The sequence below is a fragment of the Leptopilina heterotoma genome, unplaced genomic scaffold (assembly GCF_015476425.1).
Source record: "Leptopilina heterotoma isolate Lh14 unplaced genomic scaffold, ASM1547642v1 Lhet_81, whole genome shotgun sequence".
NCBI lineage: Eukaryota > Metazoa > Arthropoda > Insecta > Hymenoptera > Figitidae > Leptopilina > Leptopilina heterotoma.
The window spans coordinates 5,531,631-5,554,639 of record NW_025111185.1 but is presented as its reverse complement, the minus strand read 5'-3'; the positions used below and the strand labels follow the sequence as shown (position 1 = coordinate 5,554,639).

At 29.6% G+C, this 23,009-nt stretch overlaps 3 protein-coding genes across 7 annotated transcripts; 1 reads left to right on the top strand and 2 right to left on the bottom strand.

Annotated features, from left to right (window-relative positions):
- The first annotated feature begins 46 nt into the window (after window positions 1-46).
- On the top strand, window positions 47-15,183 carry LOC122511344 (DNA mismatch repair protein Msh2). Its single transcript, XM_043626506.1, has 15 exons — window positions 47-219; window positions 413-462; window positions 7,891-8,014; window positions 8,124-8,380; window positions 8,482-8,649; window positions 9,526-9,714; window positions 10,017-10,402; window positions 10,484-10,698; window positions 10,815-11,132; window positions 12,410-12,628; window positions 12,880-13,112; window positions 14,308-14,399; window positions 14,485-14,707; window positions 14,790-14,882; window positions 14,956-15,183. The coding sequence occupies exons 1-15, from the start codon at window positions 186-188 to the stop codon at window positions 15,106-15,108; spliced, it is 2,754 nt and encodes a 917-aa protein (XP_043482441.1). The 5' UTR covers window positions 47-185; the 3' UTR covers window positions 15,109-15,183.
- On the bottom strand, window positions 3,270-6,319 carry LOC122511347 (repetin-like). The gene is made up of 3 exons (XM_043626513.1): window positions 6,169-6,319; window positions 3,516-5,645; window positions 3,270-3,448 (listed from the first exon to the last, which is right to left on the bottom strand). The coding sequence occupies exons 2-3, from the start codon at window positions 5,625-5,627 to the stop codon at window positions 3,443-3,445; spliced, it is 2,118 nt and encodes a 705-aa protein (XP_043482448.1). The 5' UTR covers window positions 5,628-5,645; window positions 6,169-6,319; the 3' UTR covers window positions 3,270-3,442.
- LOC122511345 (protein Son-like) lies at window positions 15,163-22,529 on the bottom strand. 5 transcript variants are annotated; one of them, XM_043626509.1, is made up of 13 exons: window positions 22,244-22,529; window positions 21,824-22,135; window positions 21,331-21,660; window positions 20,301-20,964; window positions 20,046-20,197; window positions 18,394-18,536; window positions 18,208-18,316; window positions 17,740-17,939; window positions 17,455-17,565; window positions 17,260-17,373; window positions 15,795-16,023; window positions 15,599-15,714; window positions 15,163-15,481 (listed from the first exon to the last, which is right to left on the bottom strand). In XM_043626509.1, the coding sequence occupies exons 2-13, from the start codon at window positions 22,110-22,112 to the stop codon at window positions 15,347-15,349; spliced, it is 2,592 nt and encodes an 863-aa protein (XP_043482444.1). In that variant the 5' UTR covers window positions 22,113-22,135; window positions 22,244-22,529; the 3' UTR covers window positions 15,163-15,346. The 5 variants fall into 5 exon arrangements, with proteins under 5 accessions (XP_043482444.1, XP_043482445.1, XP_043482443.1 ...); XM_043626510.1 differs by having other exon boundaries at window positions 22,287-22,529; XM_043626508.1 differs by having other exon boundaries at window positions 21,824-22,185; window positions 22,287-22,528.
- Window positions 22,530-23,009: the final 480 nt, after the last annotated feature.

Below are 23,009 nucleotides of genomic sequence, written 5' to 3'. Positions count from 1 at the left end.
TTGGCTGATTAGTTCCTCTTGTATTCGCTAGGAGAATTAAATTCGCGCCTTTTTACATGTGACAGTGCAGACGCGAGACAACGTTTTCATTGTTTTCTTAATATAATTATAACTAAAAATCTCATTATTTAATTTGTATACGATTGTTATTTAGTTATTTTTAAGTTTCTTTTCAGTATTACAAAATGGCTGTTCAAGCAAATCAACAAATTACAATTGGTGAGTTTCTCATTCATTGTTCTTTGTTTACATAACCTAAAAAGTTAATTTCATTTTTATATATATAAAAACAAGAAAAATACATTAGTACTATTGTTATTGCAATAATTTATTTACAATAATTTACAAATAATAATCGAATTTGATAATGTAATGAAATGTAAATATGATAATTTTTATATCAATTTTTCAGATCCATCAACTCAACAAGGCTTTGTTCGATTTTTCAAAAATCTTCCACCTGTATGTACCTTTGTTTTCATTTTTATCATTTTTATTATTCACACCACGTTTCTTTTAATTTAAATTCAACGATTTATACATAATTTAAGTCTAATTAAACTTATTTAAAAAAGTAAACAAAATTCTTTCCTTTTTTCCCTGGAGAAAGCAAAAGAGTTAAAATTTTTTTATAATTATTTATTAAATACATTTTGCTACAATTCTTCAAGTATTTTATATGCTTAAACTAATAAAGTATTAACTATGTGGAAAATGTTTACAAATTCAAAGAAAAGATATTTTCGATTGATTCCCATGCATGTTGAAACAATTATCATTAACTGTATAAAGACGAAGAAATTATTTGTTTTGCAAGATTTTTTAAAGAGATTGATCTTTCATAAATAAATGTGATGATGTAATTGAATAATTGTTTATAATCTTATATCATCACATTGATGATTAATGTAAATTATGTAAGATAGTTTTAACTTAAGTTAAATAGCTGCTTTATTATAAATACTCGATTACATTAACTCGGAATTAATTCAAGTAAAGTCATATGATTATACTTTTCAGATTCTTTTCATAATACTCACGATAAAGCAATGCTGTACTAATGGACTAGTTGAAAAATGAATGAAATATTTTGTTAAAGTTAAATTTAAATTTAAAGTTCAATTAAAGTTAAACTTTATATTTAAATTCTTCTATTATGATTGTCCTCTTTTTACCAGAAAATGGAAAATGAGAGAAGAGTAAATTTTGACTAAATTTTATAATTCTTGAAAAATTATTTCAAATATAAATTATAAAATATTTTAGTGAAAAAAAACTAAAGTCTCATCTAATTTAATGATTTAGATTCAACCAAAAATTCCTCTTGCTTTATCCTTCGCCTTATCGACAGCAGTTGAGAATTTGCGACCAACTCTATCCCAGAATCCGAGATTTGGTTGCTCAGTCACTGGAGTAATAGGAAAAGCATCCGGATATATCCACACTGTGTCTAATGGAATTACTTTATCCTCATTCGCCATGTATGATTCAATACGCCTCTCGCGAATGTCCCACGGATCGTCAATCACGACAGGAGCGAAAGTAGCACTAGGATTTTGTCTTACGTCACTGAAAATATCTTCGCTGTGCATTGGATCATAAGGGCCTTTTCCACCGTAAGCTTGTAAAATTCTCGGTTGTAAACTCAATATTGGTAACTCACTTTGAATCTGTGGATTTTGTACAATTTGACTGAATTCCAATTTACCTTCTAATTGCTCTTCTTTTTCTCTTAAGCTAGGTGTTGAAATTTGTTCCATTCGCTGACCTAAATGACTTCCTAGATGCAAATCCTCATTTGTTAAATCGCCAGGACCGTGAAAGAGATGCCATTGACGACCGAGTGAAATTTCTTCTGGTTCTTGATAACTGTCTAAATGATGTATCACTTGATCCTGTTGTTGAGATTGAGGTAGCTGAGTTATGTCTTTGTTTCTATTGAGATCAGAAGTTTGCGACAAGTCTTTTTTATAAAGTTCCTGCATGTGTTGTGCTACATGCTGAGACACTTTTTGTAAAGTTTTTTCAATTTCTTCGGATAAATTTTTTTTCGACTGCTGAATATCATTTGGAATTTTCTGCAGAGAATCGTCTTGAGACAGATCTTCGAAGGGTTTTTGACCTTTCGGCAAAGGGTCCTCGAGGGATTTTTGAATGTACTGCGAGAAATCGTCTAGAGGTTTTTGCACTGAAAGTTCTTCGCGAGATATTTTAGGTTTTTCGAATTTTTGCGAATTGTACGGAATATTTACCTTCTGGGAGGAGTTTGGAGAAGATTCAATTTTGGGAGGAGAATCTTTTCGATTTTCTTGAATCTGTTGGGAAATGTCTTCAAAGGGATTTACATGCTGTTGAAAAGTTTTCTCACGAGTTCGCAAGACTTGTTGAGAAAAGTCTTCGAACGGTTTTACATTCTGTTGATGAAGAGATTCTTCCGAAGATTTAGAAATTTGTTTGGAAAAATCTTGGAAAGGTTTTAAATTCTGTTGATGGGAAAAGTCAAGAAAAGGATTTTCATGCTGTTGATGAAGAGATTCTTCGGAAGGATTAGAAACTTGTTGAGGAAAATCTCCGAAAGGTTTTACATTCTGTTGATGAAATAATTCTTCAGAAGGAATAGAAACTTGTTGGGAAAAGTCTCCGAAAGGTTTTACATTCTGTTGATGAAATAATTCTTCAGAAGGATTAAAAACTTGTTGGGAAAAATCTCCGAAAGTTTTTAAATTCTCTTGATGGGAAAAGTCTCCAAAAGGTTTCAAATTCTGTTGTTGGGAAAAATCAAGAAAAGGATTTTCATGCTTTTGGAAAGATTCCTCAGGAGGTTGCAAAACTTGTTGAGAGAAATCTCCGAAAGGTTTTACATTCTGTTGATGAAAAGAATCTTCAGAAGGATTAGAAACTTGTTGGGAAAAATCTCCAAAAGGTTTTAAATTCTCTTGATGGGAAAAGTCTAGAGGATTTTCATGCTGCTGAAAAGAAAGTGGATTCGTAACTTGTTGAGAGAAGTCTTCAAAAGGATTTTCATGCTTTTTTTCTTGTTTCAGAGTTTTTTGAGATAAGATTTCAAAAAGATTTTTAGGCTTTTGAGAAGGTTGGTCAGTTTCGGAAATATCTTTAAACGACGTATTTTCATGCTTCTGTAAAACTTGACCAGGTTTCATGATGTGTTGAGGCGCTTTTTCAAGCAATTCGAAATTATCCGGAGGGGTTAAAATCTGTTGACTCTCTGCAGAACTTCCTTCAGTTGGTACTGTTTTTTTAATTTTTTCGGAATTTATATTCTCAAACTTGGTGGTATTTTTCGTTGTTGGTGCAATATTGGCAGTGTTGAAAAAGGGTTTAGTGTTTCTAGGTCGAGATGTTGGCTTGGGAGCTGGCCTCGGAGTTTGTGAATTTATTCCGTCGAGCCTTTGGTTCCCCGCTGGTGGATTGCTATCGGGAGCTAAAACTGGAGTTGGAAACTGGTTAAAATTAAAAGAATCTCTTGCATGCTGATCTAACGTAAGTGATCCTACCGTTTTTTGATTAAATCCTCTGGGACTGTAGTGATATTGATCATCGAATCCATGGTTCTGTTGATCGTAAGTTTGGCTTCCTTCAGACGAAGGTGGGAAGTCATCGAAACCTCCGGTCTGGTAGTAATTAGTCTGACTTTGTTCCGGAAATTTGTGTTGTTGGGAGAAATCTTGATGTTGATCTTGATGTTGATACAAGTCTTGCGTATCGACTTTGCCATTACGTATGTCCTCAACTTGTTGACTGAGGTCTTCAATTTCTTTTTGTGGTACTTTTTCAATTTTTGTAGGTTCTCCGAATTCGTCTAACTTGGAGGAAATTGAACCTTGCTGGAAATCGTCTTGCTGCTGACTAAAGTCGTCTGGATATTGCTCTTGATGATTATGATGATGATGATGGTGATAATGATGACGATGATTTGGGGAATGGATGTGTCGCTTGTATCGCCGGTAAGGAGCGGATTGAACTTCGTCATTGCAATCGGCGGCGGAACCCGTTTGGATGAGTCCATGGGTTAATTTTCCATTGCTACTGGCGCCGAAATCAGCATTGTTTTGAGTTAATGAACTATGAGACATGGAATTGTGAGAGTATGTTAAGGAACCTTGAGGATTGTATTCACCCTGCGATTGTGAGCCGTCAGTCTGATAACCCGATTGTGCCCTGTAGCCGGAATGCTGTCCGTATCCTTGACTCTGGGAATTTTGATGTGTTCTGTAGGCTGAACTCTGATGAGAACTCTGATCCTGAGGCAGTGAACTGTAATAAGACTTGGATCCGTAACTTGCGTGATATCCATACGCCACGCCATGTTGACCATTGCCCTGAGTCTGACCTTGATTTTGATTTCCGGAAGCATACTCCTGTTGATCGGCTCTCTGCGCCTGTGAGACTCTATTTCGACGTTCGTAATTAGTAGTGTCTTGAGCGTAACCAGCTTGACTCTGAATTCCAGTGGCGTAATTTTGACCATATTGGGAAGAATTTTGATCGTTATTTTGGTTCTGAGTGACTCGAGAATCATGGATCGAATTTTGCTGATTGTAACCAGTTTGACTTTCCAATTTGCTCCCAGATCCGGAATAATAATTCTGACTCGATTGATCGGGATATGAAGTTCGTCGATTTTGAGTTTGAGTTTGATCTTGAGTTCCGGAAGCATAATTTTGGGATGAATCGTGTCTGCTCACTGATCCGGAGTAATAATCTTGTCCTGCTCTTTGAGATTGGTCGGGATATTGGCCTTGAGTTCTGGTTCCATAATTTTGGGTGGATTCGTGTCTGCTTCCAGAGTAATAATCCGTTTGGGATTGATCGGGATGTGAAGTGTACTTAACAGGTTGCTTGGTGATTGTGGTGGTAATATGAGGACTGGTTGTTATTTTATCATTTTGATAGGACTCGTAGCGATTTGTTTCCTTCGTAACTTGGCCAGTTTGATGATTTGAGTGAGTTAAGTGCTGACTGGGAATGACATGTTCGGTTTCTGTTACTGTGTTTTGATTTTGCATCTTTGACCACAAATCTTCTCTCATTCGTTGCATGTGCTGTTGCTGAGCAGTTACATCTTGTTGTAGTCGAGAAATCTGCTCGTTTATTGGTACACAAGGATATTGACAATCTTGAACCGGAAGTTGGTCTTTAGTTTTCAATTCCTGTAGATGTCGGAATGATTCATGAAAGTTTTTGATGAGATCTGAGAATCTTGATTGAAACATGCTTTCGAATGTACTGTGTGAAGAGGATGATGATAAATCCTCTAACTTTTGACTAATATCGTGACTGTTTCCAAAGTTGTGATTGCTTCCGAAATGTTGATTGTCACCGCTCTTGAACTCCTTGTAGTAGCTCATCTCGTTGAAATTGCCGTGTGTGTTTCCGTGACTGAATTCGCCGTCTTTCGTGTGAACGAGAGCACCATCGTGTGTTTGGAAATCTTTGTGATCAGTCCAATTTTTCTTTTCGTTTGTAGAAGCAACAAGAGACGACGCACAACAGTTGGTATTTGATAAATACTGTGAATTCCGGTTATTGCATATTTCCATACATCTCGAAGAAGGAGCGCTCAAAGCTCTTTGAAAGAACAAGAGAGCGCAAATTATTTTCCACATGTTAGCGATCAGTGGAATCTGAAAAGTATAAAAAGAACAAGTGAATTAGAAAATGTTCAATGCTACATTACAATTCATAGAATGATATTTATTATTTAATGATTTGATTACATCATATCCTTTACATCAATGATGATTTAAACTAATTTAAATTCAAAAAAATCTTGTAAACACGGCGGAAATGGAAGCAAAAAATTTCATTGTCTAAATTTATATTTCTCAAATTTTTTTTAACTCACGTTTTTCCTGTATTTTAAATTTAGATAAATATAAAATGAAAAGAAAAAAACAACTAATTGCAAATCTAACAAAAATATTAAAAACCTGTTTTATTTTTTACATTAGTAATTTTTACTTTAAAAAAATAAATCTATTTAAATACTTTTTCGGAGCAGAACTTAAAATCACACATTTTAATCACACATATATTTTTAATTTTTAATCACTTTGCACTATTTTTTTTATACACGGATATAATGTTGCACTTTGTTAATGATAAATGAAATTGTTTTTGTTAATAACATAAAAAGAAAATAATTACCGTGTAAGGATGATCGACTTATGATTTTTATATATTTAAGACACTCTTTCTCTTTGAAAATTGATTCCGTAAATTAAGCACTGTAGTTTGAAACAAATCTATTTATGTTCTTCACCCCTCTCTTCTTGTATCTTGACATTGAAGACTTTCCCAGTTATTTCATCTTTAATATTGTAAGTTCTACTTATTGTGTGGGTTTTTCCTCATAACACGTGTACTTATCTCATATAATATGAAGAATTGAATTATCAAATTCTGACAATCGTATACAGTTATTACAGATTAAAAGGGTATAATTCTTTGTTTTTAAATTCTCTTCGTTTGTTAATTGAGAATTTTTTTTGTACAGAAAAAATATCTCTTTGGAACTTTTTATATATATCTTTCGAAAACGCCAATGTTCAGAAAATTAATTATAGCACGAAATTAATTAAACTTTATATTTAATTTTAATTTTTTTATTTTACTTTTTTTGTACTTTTATTTTTTCTTTTTTCTTTTCTTCTTTTACTTTTTTGTACTTTAATTTTTATTATTTTTGTTCTCTTTTTTGTACTTATATTTTTTAATTTTATTGATTTTGTTTTCTTCTTTGGCGAATTTTATTATTTTTATTTTTCTGCTTTTCTTTAAAGGCAAAATTTAATATTGTGGTCAAATCCAGGTTTGATAAATTTTCTGTTATAAAATATTTTCTGCAACATGAACTTGACGATAATGTTGTCTGACATTTGACTTTTACTCAATTCTTTTGATTCAACTTTTCATTTTATTCTCTGTTTAAGTAAATTTTTTTACAATTCTCAGAAAATATAATATCTACATTTTTAAATTCTTCGTCACGTGTTATTATTTTGTTAACAGTATAAATTTCATTTAAATAATAATTTTGCATAATTTAAATCTTTTTCTACGTAATTTTATTTCTTCTTCTTTATTTATTTATTTATTTATTTATTTACTTACATACTTTATTCTAACTTATTTTATTAAAAAAGAAAGAAACGGAACAAGGAAGCAAAAGAGGAAAAAAGGAAAAATGTATAATAAAGAAAATTTAATTTCCCTTTTTAAAAAATTATATTTTATTAAGAATTACATTGAGTTATTAAATCCAGAATTATTTTTTTTAAAGAGAGCATTTGAGAACGAAAGACGATTTTTATATCTTCTTTTTTGTTGTTGAGAAAAACACACTTAAATTATAACATTCCTCGAATTTGTACAAGATTTATGAGAAATGACCTATGACACGGTGAACTTTCGATACTGCGTGTCATGTTTCAGAATACTATATTAAATCTGTGTTACTAGACGTAAATACAATTAATTATTTTTTTCGAGATTTTCATTTTAATTGAATCAACTTTTACTATAACTAACACCCGCAAATTTTAGAAAAATGAAACAAAAATCTCCTAGTAATGAATAAATAGAGAAATAATTTAGAAAGTCCCCATTGTTTATTAATAATAAAAGTATATTTTTAATTTTTATCATCATTTGTTTATCACTGATGAAAAATGGAGCTAGTGACGAAAACCTTGATTTTGTTATTGTCAATAATCACTAAAACTGTTATAGAAATAGGTCAAGGAAATTTTCATCTCAAAATGTTTTCCGAGCATTGACACGTTTCTCATGCTTTTAATATTTATATGCATGTTATTTATTTTTATTGTTATGTTTATTTTTTTCCTAGAATATAATTTTGTTTTTCAGAAATCCAGTAGTACTATACGATTTTTTAATAGAACTGATTATTATACTCTTCATGGAAAAGATGCTCTGTTTGCTGCTCAGGAAATTTTTAAAACTATCTCTGTATGCAAAATGATTGGCGCTGGTAATTCATTTTTTACTTTTTTCTTTTCTCTTTGATAAATACTTGCAATAATATTACAAACTTTTCTAATAACAAATTTTTAATTTAACATGCTATTTATTTTTTACAGAGCCAAATAAAATAGAAGGAGTTGTTTTAAATAAAAATCATTTTGAATCGTTTATTCGAGAACTCTTGCTTGTGAAGCAATATCGAGTGGAAGTGTATGTCAATCAAGGCTCCGCGAAAAATCAGGATTGGATAATTGAATATAAAGGATCGCCTGGAAATTTAGTACAATTTGAAGAAATTCTATTTGGAAATAATGATATTGTCGCTAATTCTTCAGTTATTGCTATAAAATTGTCCACGGAAGGAAAATCGAAAGTAATAATCAAAATATTTGACAATAACGAAAATAATTGCTTTTGTTAAATTTTGTTTTAAATTTGTTTCAAATTTTTTTAAAAGATGAATTTTTTCCACAGTTTTTAGGACTAAGTTGTGTCGACGCTGTATCAACTTTGATCTCCGTTTGCGAATTTAAAGACGATGATTCTTTTACGAATCTGGAAGCACTTCTCGTTACTCTTGCACCAAAAGAATGTTTACTTATTCAAGGAGATGCAAATCAAGAGTTCAATACTTTGAAACAAGTTTGTAATTTTTTTAAAATTAATTAATTAATTGCTAATAACCATAATTGATTATTTAGAATATTTTATTGCTTCCTCATAGAGGAAGTATTGTAATACCTAAATTTTTCGATTTCGATTTTTTGACATATCTTTATGTTATTTGACCTCAGGAGTTCAAAAATCACATTTTTTAAAAATGTCATTCCGTATGTGTGTGTGTGTGTATGTAAACATTACATTTTCAAAAATATCTCGAGATTATGAAGAGCTTTATGGATGATTTTTTTTAAATTGTAGGTCTCACGTGCGGACATAATATAAGAGTATTTTCATCCTGATTCATAAAGTTTAACTATATATTTTTTGGATTTTTAATTTTTCAAAAAATCGTATTTTGCCCATAACTTAAAGAAATGTTAGGACACTTATAAATGTTTTTCTCTAATTTTGTAGAGTTTTTTTAGACGCATCTTTTGAGCCCTTATCGAACATTTTTTGTCCATATTAACCGGTTATATTAAACTTTTAAAAATAAAAAATTTTGGAAAATAAGACTTTTTTGAAAATTTTTTTGGAAAATGTAGAAGTAACTTTAAAATTATCGTTACCAACTTGTAGAGCATTAAAAAACGCTTCGATTGACCTATTTTTGAACCTAATTGGATAATAAATTTCGAAATTATTGGTATTTTAAAAACCAAAAATTGTGGAAAATGCCATTTTCTCAACTTTTTTGTTTTAAAACTTTTCTTTAACTATTAAACTATTATAACTATCTTGTAGAGTATTTAAAAATACATACATTAATTGACCCAAGATTCAAACACTTTTACCATATTTATAAAATATACAAGTTGGCAACGGCTTTTTATATTTTATTACTTATTTATTTAGGTTATAGAAAGGGCCAATGTGATGGTCACATTAAGAAAGAAGAGTGAATTTGCAACTGAATCTATCGTGCAGGATTTGAATACTCTTCTGAGATTTAAGAAAGGACAACAAAAGAACGTTCAGAGTCTTCCTGAATATAATTTAAATTCAGCGATGTCAGCGACAGCTGCTATAATAAAATACTTGGATGTAAGTAATTACTTTGTATTGTCATATTAATTAGTAATTACAATTACAAACCAGAAAAAATTAACAATAAGGGGTCATTCACAAACTACGTCACGCTTTTTCGAACTAATTTTGACCCCCTCCCCCCCCCTTCGTCACATTTTTTACATACAAAAAAAATGTTTTTCCATACTTCGTCACACACAGCTTGACACCCCCCACCCCTAGGAGTGTGATGTAGTTTGTGAACGGACCCCTAAACAGGTCTGATTAGAAAAAATATTCTTGAAACAAAAAAATAAAACAAGGATTTTTTTTTACAGTTGACATCCGATGAAGGAAATGTTAATCATTTTTCAATTAAAGAAGTTGAACAGTTTCGTTACATTAGATTGGACAGTGCAGCCATTCGGGCATTGAATATTGAACCAAAAACAGATTCACAGAATCCCAATGCTTCGGCGAGTATTTTAACTTTATTAGACAAATGTAGAACACCTCAGGGTCACAGGCTTCTTGCACAGTGGGTCAGACAACCCCTTCGTGATTTATCGCTAATTAAGGAAAGACACGATATTGTTGAACTTTTATACAATGACAATGATTTAAGATCCATGCTAAGCGATGATTATTTACGACGAGTTCCTGATTTACAATCGTTGGCTAAAAAATTAGCAAGGAAGAAGGCAAATCTTCAAGATTGCTACAAGTACGTTTTGCCACAAACATGAAATATGTAAATTAAATAATGTAAATTTAACTCTTTAAATTTAAATATTGATTTTTCCAGAATTTACGTATGCGGTAATCATATTCCAAAAATACTTGAAAATTTATCTGAGGCAACGGAAATTCCAGCTTTAAAGGCTTTAATTATAGATCCACTGAAGGAACTTGTTGAAGATCTAGATAAATTTCAACAAATGGTGGAACAAACGATCGATTTAGATGCTGCCGATAAAGGAGATTTTATGGTGAAAGCTGATTTCGATGATGATTTGAAAGGTATATAAATATAATTTTTTTTTCTTATTTTTATTCTTTATTTGAAATAAAATAGGTGCTCTTTATTCAATATTTTTGAATAAAAGAATAATAAATATGTTTTCTTTTTATTTTAGAACACAAATCCAATATGGAAGAAGTGGAGGAAAAATTAAATCGTCAACTTCATAAAGCAGCGGATGATCTTTCAATGGACGCTGGTAAAACTATTAAACTGGAATCGAATCAACAGAATGGTTACTATTTTCGAATAACATTGAAGGAAGAGAAGGTTCTTAGGAACAACAAAGGCTACACTATTTTAGATTCAAATAAAGGGGGTGTCAGATTTAGAAACACTAAATTAAATGACTTGAACGAGGATTACATGGCTCTTCGGGAAAAATACGAGACAGCGCAAAAAAGTGTCGTAACTGAAATTATTGGAATAGCGGGTAAACTTTTTTCTAATTTCTTAAGAAACGTTCTTTCTTTCTTTCTTTCTTTCTTTCTTTTTAGTCTTTTTTTCCTTAATTTCTCTTAATACTGCTTAATATTACTTAATGAAATCGACAATTTCTTTTCAATTTTGTTTTACATTTTTTATTCAGGTATCACAGTACCTATTATGAAGGAGTTTACACCGTAAGCCTTAAATATAAGCCTCCGCGAGCATAAACGGATATGCCTCCATGAGGATATACTTGCGTCTGCGCAAAGTGTTTGCCTGCACCTGTGTTGTGAAAGAGTTTGCCTTGACCACGTGTTCGCGCAAGCGCAAATATATGCTCCTGGAGGTATATCCGTTTATGCGCGCGGAGGCTTATATTTAAGGCTTACGGTGTAAACTCCTTCTATCATTAAAAAAGGTGAAAAGGTACAATTTTTTTCGAAAATAGGTAACAAATAGGTAACAATAAAAGTACATGAAAGACATGAATAAACATGTAATTTAAGGTTTATTAACATTTTTATTGTTAACAGAAAGTACTTTTTTCAAATATCTAAATATATAATTATAACTTTTATATTTATAAAATATATATGTCGTAGGCAAATAGAAGAATCCGTCATTTAGCTAAAAAAGCTAAATGCCTAGCCAGACTAATAATAGTAATATTGAAGCTTATATATGAGCCTCCGGAAAGTATAACCACACATAAAATTTTGACCTCCATGCTAATTCAATGGGCGTCAGAATTTTATGTGTGGTTATACTTTCCGGAGGCTCATATATAATCAAAATTTATTCCAAGTTAAATAGAACCATTTTTAATGCATCTTTTTATTTGTAGCACTGTCTATTAAAAGAGTATTTTTTGCCTTATATTTTTATTGAGCTTGTCCACCTTATTTCTTTTCTTTTTTTCTGCTTCACGTAACTTTTCTAAACTGACTACCATTTCTGGGTTGCCACAAAACATGGATTTTAAAATTCCATGACTTTTACAGATTTTCCAGATCATTTTTTTAAAAATTACAGACCCAAAAGTGAAATTGTTTTGATAAATTTTTTTCTAATTACGACAAAAAATATAAAAATCTCCAAGTAAAGTATAAATAACATAAGTTATTAATTTTTAATTTTATAAATAATTAAAATTTAAGTTAAAGTTTGCTAGAACTTTCTGTGATAACTGAAAATAAGTGAAAAAGGTACCAAATTTCAAAATAGGTACAAAAATGTGAATATAAGTAACAGGTATTTTTTACACGTGTTTTTTGTTTGCAGCTGGTTACAGTGAAACTGTCAAATCCATTGGCAATATAATTGCTTCCCTTGACGTTTTCACATCCTTCGCTACAGTTGCTTATCATTCGAAAGGTTTTATTCGACCAGAAATGCTTCCAAGTGACGCTGGAACATTGGAGTTGGTACAAGTGAGGCATCCACTTTTAGAAATTCAAGAAGGAGTCGATTATGTTGCTAATGACGTATGTTTAAAACGAGGTTCGTACATTTTCTAATTCAATTATTTACAAAATATAATGTACTTTTTATTTAATATTATATAAATTAATTATATTACATATATTTTATAATTTAGGCCAGAATCCAAATTTAAAAAATAAACATAATTTTTTTTGAAAGTTTCTTCAACTTCTTCCTTTTTGAAAAATTTTTTAAATCTGAATTCTTGCCTAAACTATTAAATATAATATTAATAAGACTTATTATTTAATAAGAAAATGTAATTTCAGATGAGAGTCACTTTTATATTATAACTGGTCCAAATATGGGTGGAAAAAGTACCTACATTCGCTCTGTGGGTGTTGCTGCGTTGATGGCTCACATTGGTAGTTTCGTTCCTTGCGATAAGGCAAAAATTTCCTTACTAGATTGCATTTTGGCAAGAATCGGAGCTGATGATTCGCAGATTAAAGGCCTTTCTACCTTTATGGCTGAAATGGTAGAAACAGCAGCAATTCTTAGGGTAAGTTCTTAAACTCATAAGGAAAAATAAATTTAAAAAATAAAAAATATGGGTGATTCTCCTGAAAGGGACTACTTTACGTGTCTCCAACATGAAGTTCATTATTTAAATTAATTTTTTATTGATATTCTATCAAGTTTGAATTTTTTGAAAAATTTATTTATAATCTACGAAGATTTATCTATCTTTATATAATCTTCTAATGCTTATATTTAAAGTTCTTCTTATTCAAAAAACATATTTAATTTTGTGATCGAATTTTGGTTAAACAGAACGTAAATGGGGCATTCCAGGCCAAATTGGAAATTATTTTGCTTTTGCATCTCAAATTTTTTTTAAACATTTTTTTTCTTTTAGTACTCTTTGAAATAAGCTACCTTGATTTTTTTCAAATTTTTTCATACATAAAGCGGTTCAGGAGATACAGATTTTTGAAAAATGAAATCAAATCAAATTGGACGTTTTTATAATGAAAAGTTTTGTTTTCACGCGTAGTTTTAATTAAAAATATTTTTAAAAAATTTTTAAATATTTTATTATTGATTTAGTATCGATCAATTTTTTTCAAAATTTTTTGTAAGAAACTAGCACTAAATTAACAATTTTTAAGCCTTGTCCGATCGTGGGCAAACGATGGGATCTATTTATTTAAAAAATTTTAATTTTTATATACACAATGAAAACGGTAGGCCTAACTTGTCATTTGACCAAATCACAATTTTACATAGAAAAAAGGTTACGTTTGGAGAGACTCAGTCTGAAAACACATTTGCTGTGAAAAATTTGTGTGATTTTGTCAAATGGCAAGTTAGTCATTCGGCCACCACTGCGTATATAAAAATTAAAAATTTCAAAATAAATAGATCCCATCGTTTTCCCACGATGGGGAAAACAAAACTTTTCATTATAAAAACGTCCAATTTGATCCATTTTTGACCGAGTTATAAGCATTTCAAAAAAAATTTACTTAAAAAACGTCATTTTTCAAAAATCTGTATCTCCTGAACTGCTTTATGAAAAAATTTGAAAAAAATCAAGGTAGCTCATTTCAAAGAGTACTAAAGGAAAAAAATGTTTAAAAAAATTTGAGATGCAAAAGCAAAATAATTTCCGATTTGGCCTGGAATGACCCATATTTATATTTACCATAAAATATTTTTCTATTTTTGATTTTGTCAATTTATTAATATTTTAGACTGCAACTTGTAACTCGTTGGTGATTATCGATGAACTCGGCAGAGGAACATCCACCTACGAAGGTTGTGGAATTGCGTGGGCAATTGCAGAGTAATAAATGATTTTTAAAAAATATTAACAGTTTAATTTATATTCCAATAATCAAGTTATTCTCAAAATGAATTTTTCATTTCAGCCATTTAGCGAAAGAAGTAAAGAGTTACAGTCTATTTGCAACACATTTTCATGAAATAACTCGATTGTCAGAGGAAATCCCTGCAGTTCAGAATAAACACGTAACAGCTCTTGTTGGCGATGATAAACTTACATTGTTGTATCAAGTTAAACCTGGAATTTGTGATCAAAGTTTTGGAATTCACGTTGCGAAGATGGCCAATTTTCCCGAGGATGTGGTTGAGGTAATATTTTTTTATTTATTTTCAGTAATCAATAAATAAATTCGTTAAAAATAACATTTCGAAATAAAAAAATTTTGTTTAGTTCGCCAAACAAAAACAAACGGAATTAGAAGACGTTCAAGGAAAAGTTTTCGAAGGCTCTGATGATCCAGTAAAACGCAGAAAGATCACAAAGGTAATTTGGAAAACCATTAAAAAAAATTGTTTTATTAAAAGAATATTACAATTGACTTTTTTTCATTATTCAGGAAGGTCAGGAGTTAATTATCGATTTTACCAACAAATGTAAGTCTTTGGATAAATCCCTTCCTTATGATGAACTAAAAGCGAAAATCTCAACCTTAAAGGAAGAAATTCTGGCAAAAAATAATCCGTATGTCAATGTTTTGATGTCTACTTAAGTATTTCGTAAGTTAATTTTTTATTACCTGTCCAAGAAAGTACAAACATAAACATTTTTATTTTTTCACGAAAAAGTTTTTATTTGTTGAAATTTAATCTTCCTGTTCCTCTCTTACATTAAAGGAAGAGAGAAATGTTTTTACAATCTATATTTTATTACATGTCGCGTGAGAAATTCTATTTTATATCTATGTACAAAAAAATGTAGTTATATGAGAACATTAGAAAATGTTTAATTCATGGTTTATCTTTATCTTCTGTAGAAGGTAATAGACCAATAGTTTGTAAACAAATTTGAGCCGCTTCTGCCTTGGCTTGCTTTTTATTTGGACTCGCGACACTTGGTTTATATTCTATACCATTTACTTTGACCTGCAACATTATTTTTTCATTTTAAAAATTAAATTTCTTTAGTAATTAAAAAAATAAATAAAATAGTAATTTTATTTAATGAAACGTTAATTAATTAAAAGTAATTTCTATTCTTACCTTGAAGAGAAAATTCTTTTTGTGATCTGGTCCACATTCAAAGCACAGTTCATAAACCGGAATACCGTATTTCTTTTTCGAACAATATTCACCCAAAAGGGAAACTGGATGTTTGCCTGATAGAAAAATTCATAAATTTTTATTTTACTGAAGAAACAAAATACTTCTGGAAATTGTAAATGAAATTTTAAAATACCTTCCAAAGTTTTAACTACCGGTGCTTGAGGTTTCATTGTTTTTCCAACTTTTTTCCCAATATCTTGTTCGGAAACCAGACCCCTTTTGTCTAGTTTAACTTCGAGTTGTAAAGGTTCGAGAGTTCCTTCTTTATTTTTGCCTAATCCTTCTCCAGGTCTCCAACCCATTTTCTGAAGTAGAGCCATTCCCATTCCTCCCGAAACTGGTAACGCCGATGTTAGTTGATCCTAAATAAAATACATTCCAACTATTAGAAAGTGTAATTGCAGCAATCAATTTTCTAAATATTTACTATTTTTTTAACCTTTAGTGTAAAAATGTAGTTTTAGTATAAAATTTAAGTTTTGAAGTTAGAATTTCTCAGAAGAAAAATAAATAAATATATTTTAGGTGAAAACGAATAGTTGTTTGTTAGTAGGAGATTAGTATCAAGTAGCAAAGTGGAAAATAATAATAAGTGGAAAGGAATACAGAAGTAAAAAATTATATAAAAAATTTCTTTTCTTAATGAACTTGTGTATCTATTTTGAAAATTACAATACTTACCAATGATAAACTTTAATTGACGAATTCAGGCAGCCGCAGTTGTTTCTTTGCCGATGTATCTATTTGCCTGTAACAAATCCTCAGGTGGATGCAGACTATTGCTAATTATTTCAGCCAAAACAAATTTTGCCAAGAAAATTTCTTTCTGTAAAATTTTGTTGTAGGAAGCTGATGATGACTAGCAATAATCTCGCACGAGACCGTTAACTATTCATTTTTATTAAACATATCCGAATTTCATCCAAAATTATTTGAAGGTACTTTTCTTTCTTTTCAGTAAAAAAGAAAAGCATCTTCAATCAAACTGGAATTCTATTCGCTATTCTTGAAAAGATTTTTATGTTTCATTTCGATCTGTTATTTTCGGATAAAAATTTGGTTAATTTCAAAATATTTTTCTTTTCATTATAAGAATATGAAATGTAACGGTGCTCTTGCGTCCGTGCAGGCACAGATTCTACCTCTAAAACAGAAATAGTCTCTGCCTGCAACACAGTTTCTTCAAGGCCAATTTTTCGATAAAATATCCAGGATATTCTTATAAACTTAATAAACTTTTTTTTGCACTTAACTAACAAAAATTATATATTTTGCCTTTGAATTTTTTCAAACAGTTTATTTAGTTTCTCTGGAAATGAGATGAATCTAAAATGGTCTTTATTGAAACTGTACCTGAAAACTTGTTACAGACAATTTTAATTCTCTGTTATATTGAATTTCTATTCATGAATTTAAAAAGAAAACTTACGTTTCAGAAAATATTTTGTTTTTCATATTTTTTGAAAATATTTTTCGAAACGTAAAAGCAACTTTAGATGCATTGCAGACTCTCGTTATCCCCATGGCTCAATTATAAAGCAAGAAATGCTAAATTTTTCAAATATTGTAAAATAAATAAATAAGTAAATCACTATTACCTTACGGGCCCATGCTTGATAACCTGATGTAAGTTCTGCCGGTGTTAGTACTTTTGCTCCGGTGCTACCTGTAAAATGACCTGGCATCTGCTTACTTTCTGCCCAAGATGTCATCTGAAAGAATTTTAATTTTTCGTCATATTATTTCTTTTATATTCAATTATTAATTAAAAATTTGATTTCTTCAAATCTCACCTCATTTTGTGCTCTGTGCATTTCATTTAGAGCACAAACGTCGTTTGGATTCTCTCTTAATTTTCTCATAGCTGACAGTCTTTGTGAAACAATTGAGCCTATGTCAATATTCTGTAAAAATTATTTCAAGCTCTTAGTATTTTTCCTTATTGCCAAAATAATGATGAAAAAAAAAACCAATCCATAATTAATCAATTTTTGAAAATTGGATTTATCTCATAATTTTATTATCCTAACATCAAACTGTTTAGAAATAATAGAATTTCGAGAAAATAGATAACCAACCTCGGCAGATATATTTTGAGGAAAAACTGATGGTGGAGGTAATATAGCAGGAATAGTTGTAGAAATAGGTGTAGCGACAGGAGTTGGCGGTGGTACCATGACCGGAACTGGTTTCGGAAAAGAACAAAGTGGTTCACTTGCTGGAACAAATTGCTTTTTAGGTTCCACTTTTTTCGGTGGCACCGGGACCCATTCACTTTCTGAAAATAAAAGTCGTCTTATTAACGCCAAGTAAGTAACTATTCTTCTCACTTTCCAATATTATATCAATTTTTTTAATCGCAAATTAATTCTTATGAAGTAACTATATATATTGTTGATATTTAATTATTCATTCATTTATTTGAATAATTCACTCAATAATTTAAATATTAAGAAACATTTTAATTTTCGAATTCAATTTCAAAAAATAATTAATAAATAATAATAAAAAATTCTTTTCATTTGTGTAAAATTTATAAAACTGACCAGTTTTCCTATGAAGCTGACCACTTGAAACTGGAAACTGTAAACGTAATTGATTTGACGATTCTGCAGTTTTCTCTTGGAATGTTCTAGTTGGCAGTTGTTTAGCATCCTGCAAAAATAATGAAACGAATATACCATGTAATTATTTACTTATTTTTAATCTAAAACTCGATGAATAAAACTTACCCTAATATTCATTATAATAGAATTTGGTCTTTCCTTCAGGAGAAAGGGATGGTGGAAACCTTTTTCGGATTCACTGTCATTATCTGATGAAATACTAGACAATTCTCCCAAGGCTTCAGATTTTGAGAGAGACTTGCAGAAATCTGAGGAAAAATTAGAATTTTATTTCATGAAACGAAATCTTCTATATATTAATAATCGTTGTATTCCAGTAATCTGTTCGCAGTTTGAAATTAGTTGTTGTTTGCTTTTTTGTTTCCTAACGTTTTTAATAATTTTTCTTTTTAAATATTTTCAATTTTAAAATTAATATTTTAAAAATGATTTAATTGTTGCAAGAATTTTATGAAAATAATTGAATTCTTTCGAAAAAATATAATTAAAATTGTATTAAAAATAATTTAACTCTTTCAAGAAAATGTAATTAAAATTTTGTTGAAAATAATTTAATTCTTGGCAAAATTTTTTATTAAAATTTTTACTTGGCGGAACTTTTTGCATCAAAGATGTTTTTGTTGGGATTGAATTGTTTTGAAGAGTTTATTTCAATTTTCTTGAAAATAATGGAGTTCTTTCAAAATAATTTTTATTGAAAATTTTGAAAGCAATTGAATTTTATAAAGAATTTCTTTCAAGTTTTTAAAATAATCGTGTTTATTATTAATTGTAAATCATAATTTTCCTATCAAATTATTCATAGAAAATTAAATTCTTTTAAACAATTTTATTAGAGTTTTTGTAAATAATTACATTTTTTTTAAAGAATTTCATTAAATTTCGTAAAAGTAATGTAAATTATTTAAAATAATTTCAATTGAAAATTTAGAAAATAATTGAAATTTACAAAGAATTTTATTAAAAACTTTTAAGAACAATTGAAGAAATTTTATTAAAATTGTATTGAAAATAATTGAATTTCTCAAAAGAATGTTATTATTTACAAAAATAATTGAATTCTTGCTAAGAATTTGACAACTTATAAAAATAATTTAATTGTTTCCAAGAATTGTATTGCAGAATTGTTGAAAACAATTGAATTTTTATTAAAACTCTTGAAAATAATATTTTAAAAAATAATTGTATTCTTTCGAGAAATTTTATTATTTATGAAAATAATTGAATTCCTTTGAAGAATTTTATTATTTAGGGAAAATATTTTAATTCTTGTGAAGAATTTTCTTATTTATGAAAATAATTGAATTCTTGAAAAGGATTTGACAATTCATAAAAATAATTGGATTTGTTTCGAAAAATTTTATCTGAATTTTTAAAATTAATTCAATTTTTTAAAGGAATTTTATTAAAAATTTTGAAAATAATGATTTTTTAAAAGAATTTCATCAAAATTGTTGAAAATAATTGAATTTATATTAAAATTCTTGAAAGTAATTGAATTTAATTAATTTTTCAAAGTAATTGAATTCTTTCGAGAAATTTTATTAAAATTGTATTGAAAATAATTGAGTTCTTGAAAATATAACATTTTTTAATTTACAAAATAATAACAAATGGAATACCGCGTTCCGCGCGCGTATCATTTGCTAGTATGAAAAAAACGAAATAAAAAAATTGTTTCTTGAAGGACTATTTTTTAACTTGAAATTTGTTATTTGAAAAATAGTTTTAAATAGAATGGAGAATTTAAATTTTACCTGTAAGTTCGTCTACTGTTTTTCCTCCAGCTTGAATGGCAGCGATAGCTTTATCTCTTTGCGCCAAAGGTAGAGCACCTCGTTTAATCATGCCTATCGCATTTTTTCTAGCTATCTCCAATAATTTCTTCTTGTCAATCTCAATTCTTTCTCTAAAAAAAAGTGAAGAAAAAAGAAAATTTAGCTTGAAAAAATTGTTTCTTTGTAGAAAATATTTTCTATATCTGATTAAAGTTTCTGCAATTTAAAACTTACTTTCTCTCCCTACTTCGACTTCTGTGTCTACTGTAATGTCTTCTGTCTCGACTTCTGTCATCTTCCCATCTGTCGTGACTCCATCTTCTTTCTCTTCGTTCTCGACTCCTTTCTCGATGCTTATTTCTATCTCTACTTCTGCTTCGATGTGAACGTTGCTGTGATGTAGATCTCTTTCTGTCTCTACCTGCACTACTATTTCTTTGTTTGCTGTCCTTTTTCGAATCTTTATGACTTTTATGTGACTTTCCATCTTTATCGTCTTTACCCTTTTTCTCCTTTCGTTTCCGTTCCTTTTCTTTCAAAATCAATCGAAGATCATTTTTTACCTTCTTTCTAGATGTTGGACTTTTGCTTTTGTCCTTTGCTTTTTCTGAGGAATTATTTAATATTGGAGATTTAGATTTAAAATCAGGAGGAGGAGGAGATGGACTTAGAGTTGGTGTTCTATCATCATCATCATCATCATCATCATCATCATCATCATCATCATCATCATCATCATCATTGTCGTCACCACTGCTATCAGAAATTTCACCATCTTCCATTCTTGCCGCTTTTTCTTTTTCTTTAATCTCCACCTCTTTCACTGTTTCATTATAAACTACACTATTTTTCAAATCTTTTATTAAAATTTTGCCGAGGGTGGGATTTTTTGCTTTTTCTGAAAGAACAAAATTTAATATTTAAAAGGAATTAATTAATTTTAATTAGAAATATGTGACGCGACACGAGAAAAGGGACCTATCGTTAAAAAAATCGATTTTGAGATTATGGTGCTATTCGACAGATTATTCTTTGCTCTTTCACGTGAAAAAATCAAAAGTTGAAAAACTTAAATAGTGTTAATAATATAAAGCCCGAATTTTAAGCATGTACGCGTAAATACACGGGTTTTCTGCGCATGGCGGCGCTTTAAACGCTCTCCCTGTAAAATTCTCTTTTGCGGCGATAGGTCCCTTTTCTCGTGTCGCGTCACATATTTAATATTAAAAAAAACATGAATGTAAGAAATTAAGAAATTATTTACCAAGAAGAAGAGGAACACGAGGCTCTTCCTTATCGTCTATTTTTTTAGCCACTGGTGGCAATATTGAACTCGAATCATTAATCTCCTTCTTTTTCGAAATTGTCTCATCTTTCTCGTTTGGCTCTTGCTTAACTACAACTTTATCATATTTACTGTCTTCTCTTCCCAAAATATTAAATTCATCTTTTATAGTTTTTGGCTCAATCTTAGGAATTACTTCATCATTCAATTTTATTAATTTAGATTTTGTACTCCCAGAATCTGATGATTTATCACTATCGTCATGCTTTCGTTTTGATTTCTTTTTATGTTTTTTCTTTTTCTTCGTTCCTAAGATTAAAAACAAAGGATAATAATTTATTTAAGGGCATTTGAACCATGATGACGTCACAGATTTAAAACTAATGCTTTGCACAAACTGTGACGTCATCAAGGTTCAAATCCCCTTAAACTTACAAGTATTTTTATTTTCAAGTAAAAAGGTACTACCCACCTTCAGAATCGCTACTATCAGATGAGTGGTGCTTAAATTTTTTCTTATGCTTCTTGTCTTTATGCTTGTGTTTTTTTTTCTTTTTCTTCTTTGTCGATTTTTCTGTTTTGGAATTTGTATCTGAATCATTTTGAGGAGAAACTATTCCTTCATCAACATCGAAAGTGCTAAAGAGTTCAGTTAAAATTTCATTTGACGATTTTTCTGGTAAACCAGGCTCAGGTTTGATTTTTACAGCATCAACGCCGACTGAGGTGATTAAATTGGCAATATCAAACAAATCTGCCATTGATGATATTGTTCTGCTCCTGGCTTACTTAACAATATATCTTTTTTACTTCATTCAGATAATAAGTAAATATCTAAAGTATTATTTGTTATTAGTAATAATATTTTAAAATATGATGAACGTGGCTATACCTTAATTATAGATTACGCTTAGGGAATAAAATGAACTAATTACTTTTTGATTTTTTCCAATTTTTTCATGCCGTACTATTTCCCAAAGAAATATATTTCTCTTTTTGTTGTATGAAATAGAGTAAACTACTTTATTATTTTAGTTGCTAATTAAATATATTTTTTCTTTTACTAAGAAATAAAACATTTCTTTAATATGAAAATAACATTAAACAACATGTCGGTCAAGTTTTTTTGAGGTATTTGAGGTTAGAACAAGGTTCAGTAGGTTTGCAGTGTTGCCAGATACGTACTAGCTTCAATCGCAAACGAAACTTTAGTCGCCCAAAGTCGCAAGCATTCAAATAGGCTAGATTTGGCGCGCTATTTAAAAGTATCTATGTAAAAATATTTTTAATTTGTTTCTGAACAAGAATACAATGTAAGTGATAAATAATAATAATCAAATTTTTAAATAATATATATGCATATTAGATTTTTTTAGAATAATTTAATAAAGTTTCATTTACATTTTTAATATAATATATTGCTTATGATAATAAAAGCTCTTCGACTTTGGGTAAAATCACAGCATAGGTTATTAAAGAAAAATAATCTCTCACTTCTAATAACTAATTTTCTTCAGCAAATAATTCGAGGGTCTCAAAGTATGAAATTTCAATGTCATCGTCGCCACCAGGATTGTTTTGAGGAACACGAGGTTCGTTCAAAAAATTGTACATTTGAGATGTAAATAATTCAAACATTTTTTGTGTTGGTTCAAAGG

Coding starts and splice junctions, on each gene's coding strand:
- LOC122511347 (XM_043626513.1), bottom strand. CDS start 5,627: ATGTGGAAAATAATTTGCGCTCTCTTGTTCTTTCAAAGAGCTTTGAGC.
- LOC122511345 (XM_043626509.1), bottom strand. CDS start 22,112: ATGGCAGATTTGTTTGATATTGCCAATTTAATCACCTCAGTCGGCGTT. Junction 17,940..18,207: donor TCAGCTTCATAGGAAAACTG/GTCAGTTTTATA, acceptor TTTTATTTTCAG/AAAGTGAATGGGTCCCGGTG. Junction 16,024..17,259: donor ATCAAGCATGGGCCCGTAAG/GTAATAGTGATT, acceptor TATTTTATTTAG/GATCAACTAACATCGGCGTT.
- LOC122511344 (XM_043626506.1), top strand. CDS start 186: ATGGCTGTTCAAGCAAATCAACAAATTACAATTG. Junction 8,015..8,123: donor ATGCAAAATGATTGGCGCTG/GTAATTCATTTT, acceptor TATTTTTTACAG/AGCCAAATAAAATAGAAGGA. Junction 8,381..8,481: donor CCACGGAAGGAAAATCGAAA/GTAATAATCAAA, acceptor TTTTTTCCACAG/TTTTTAGGACTAAGTTGTGT.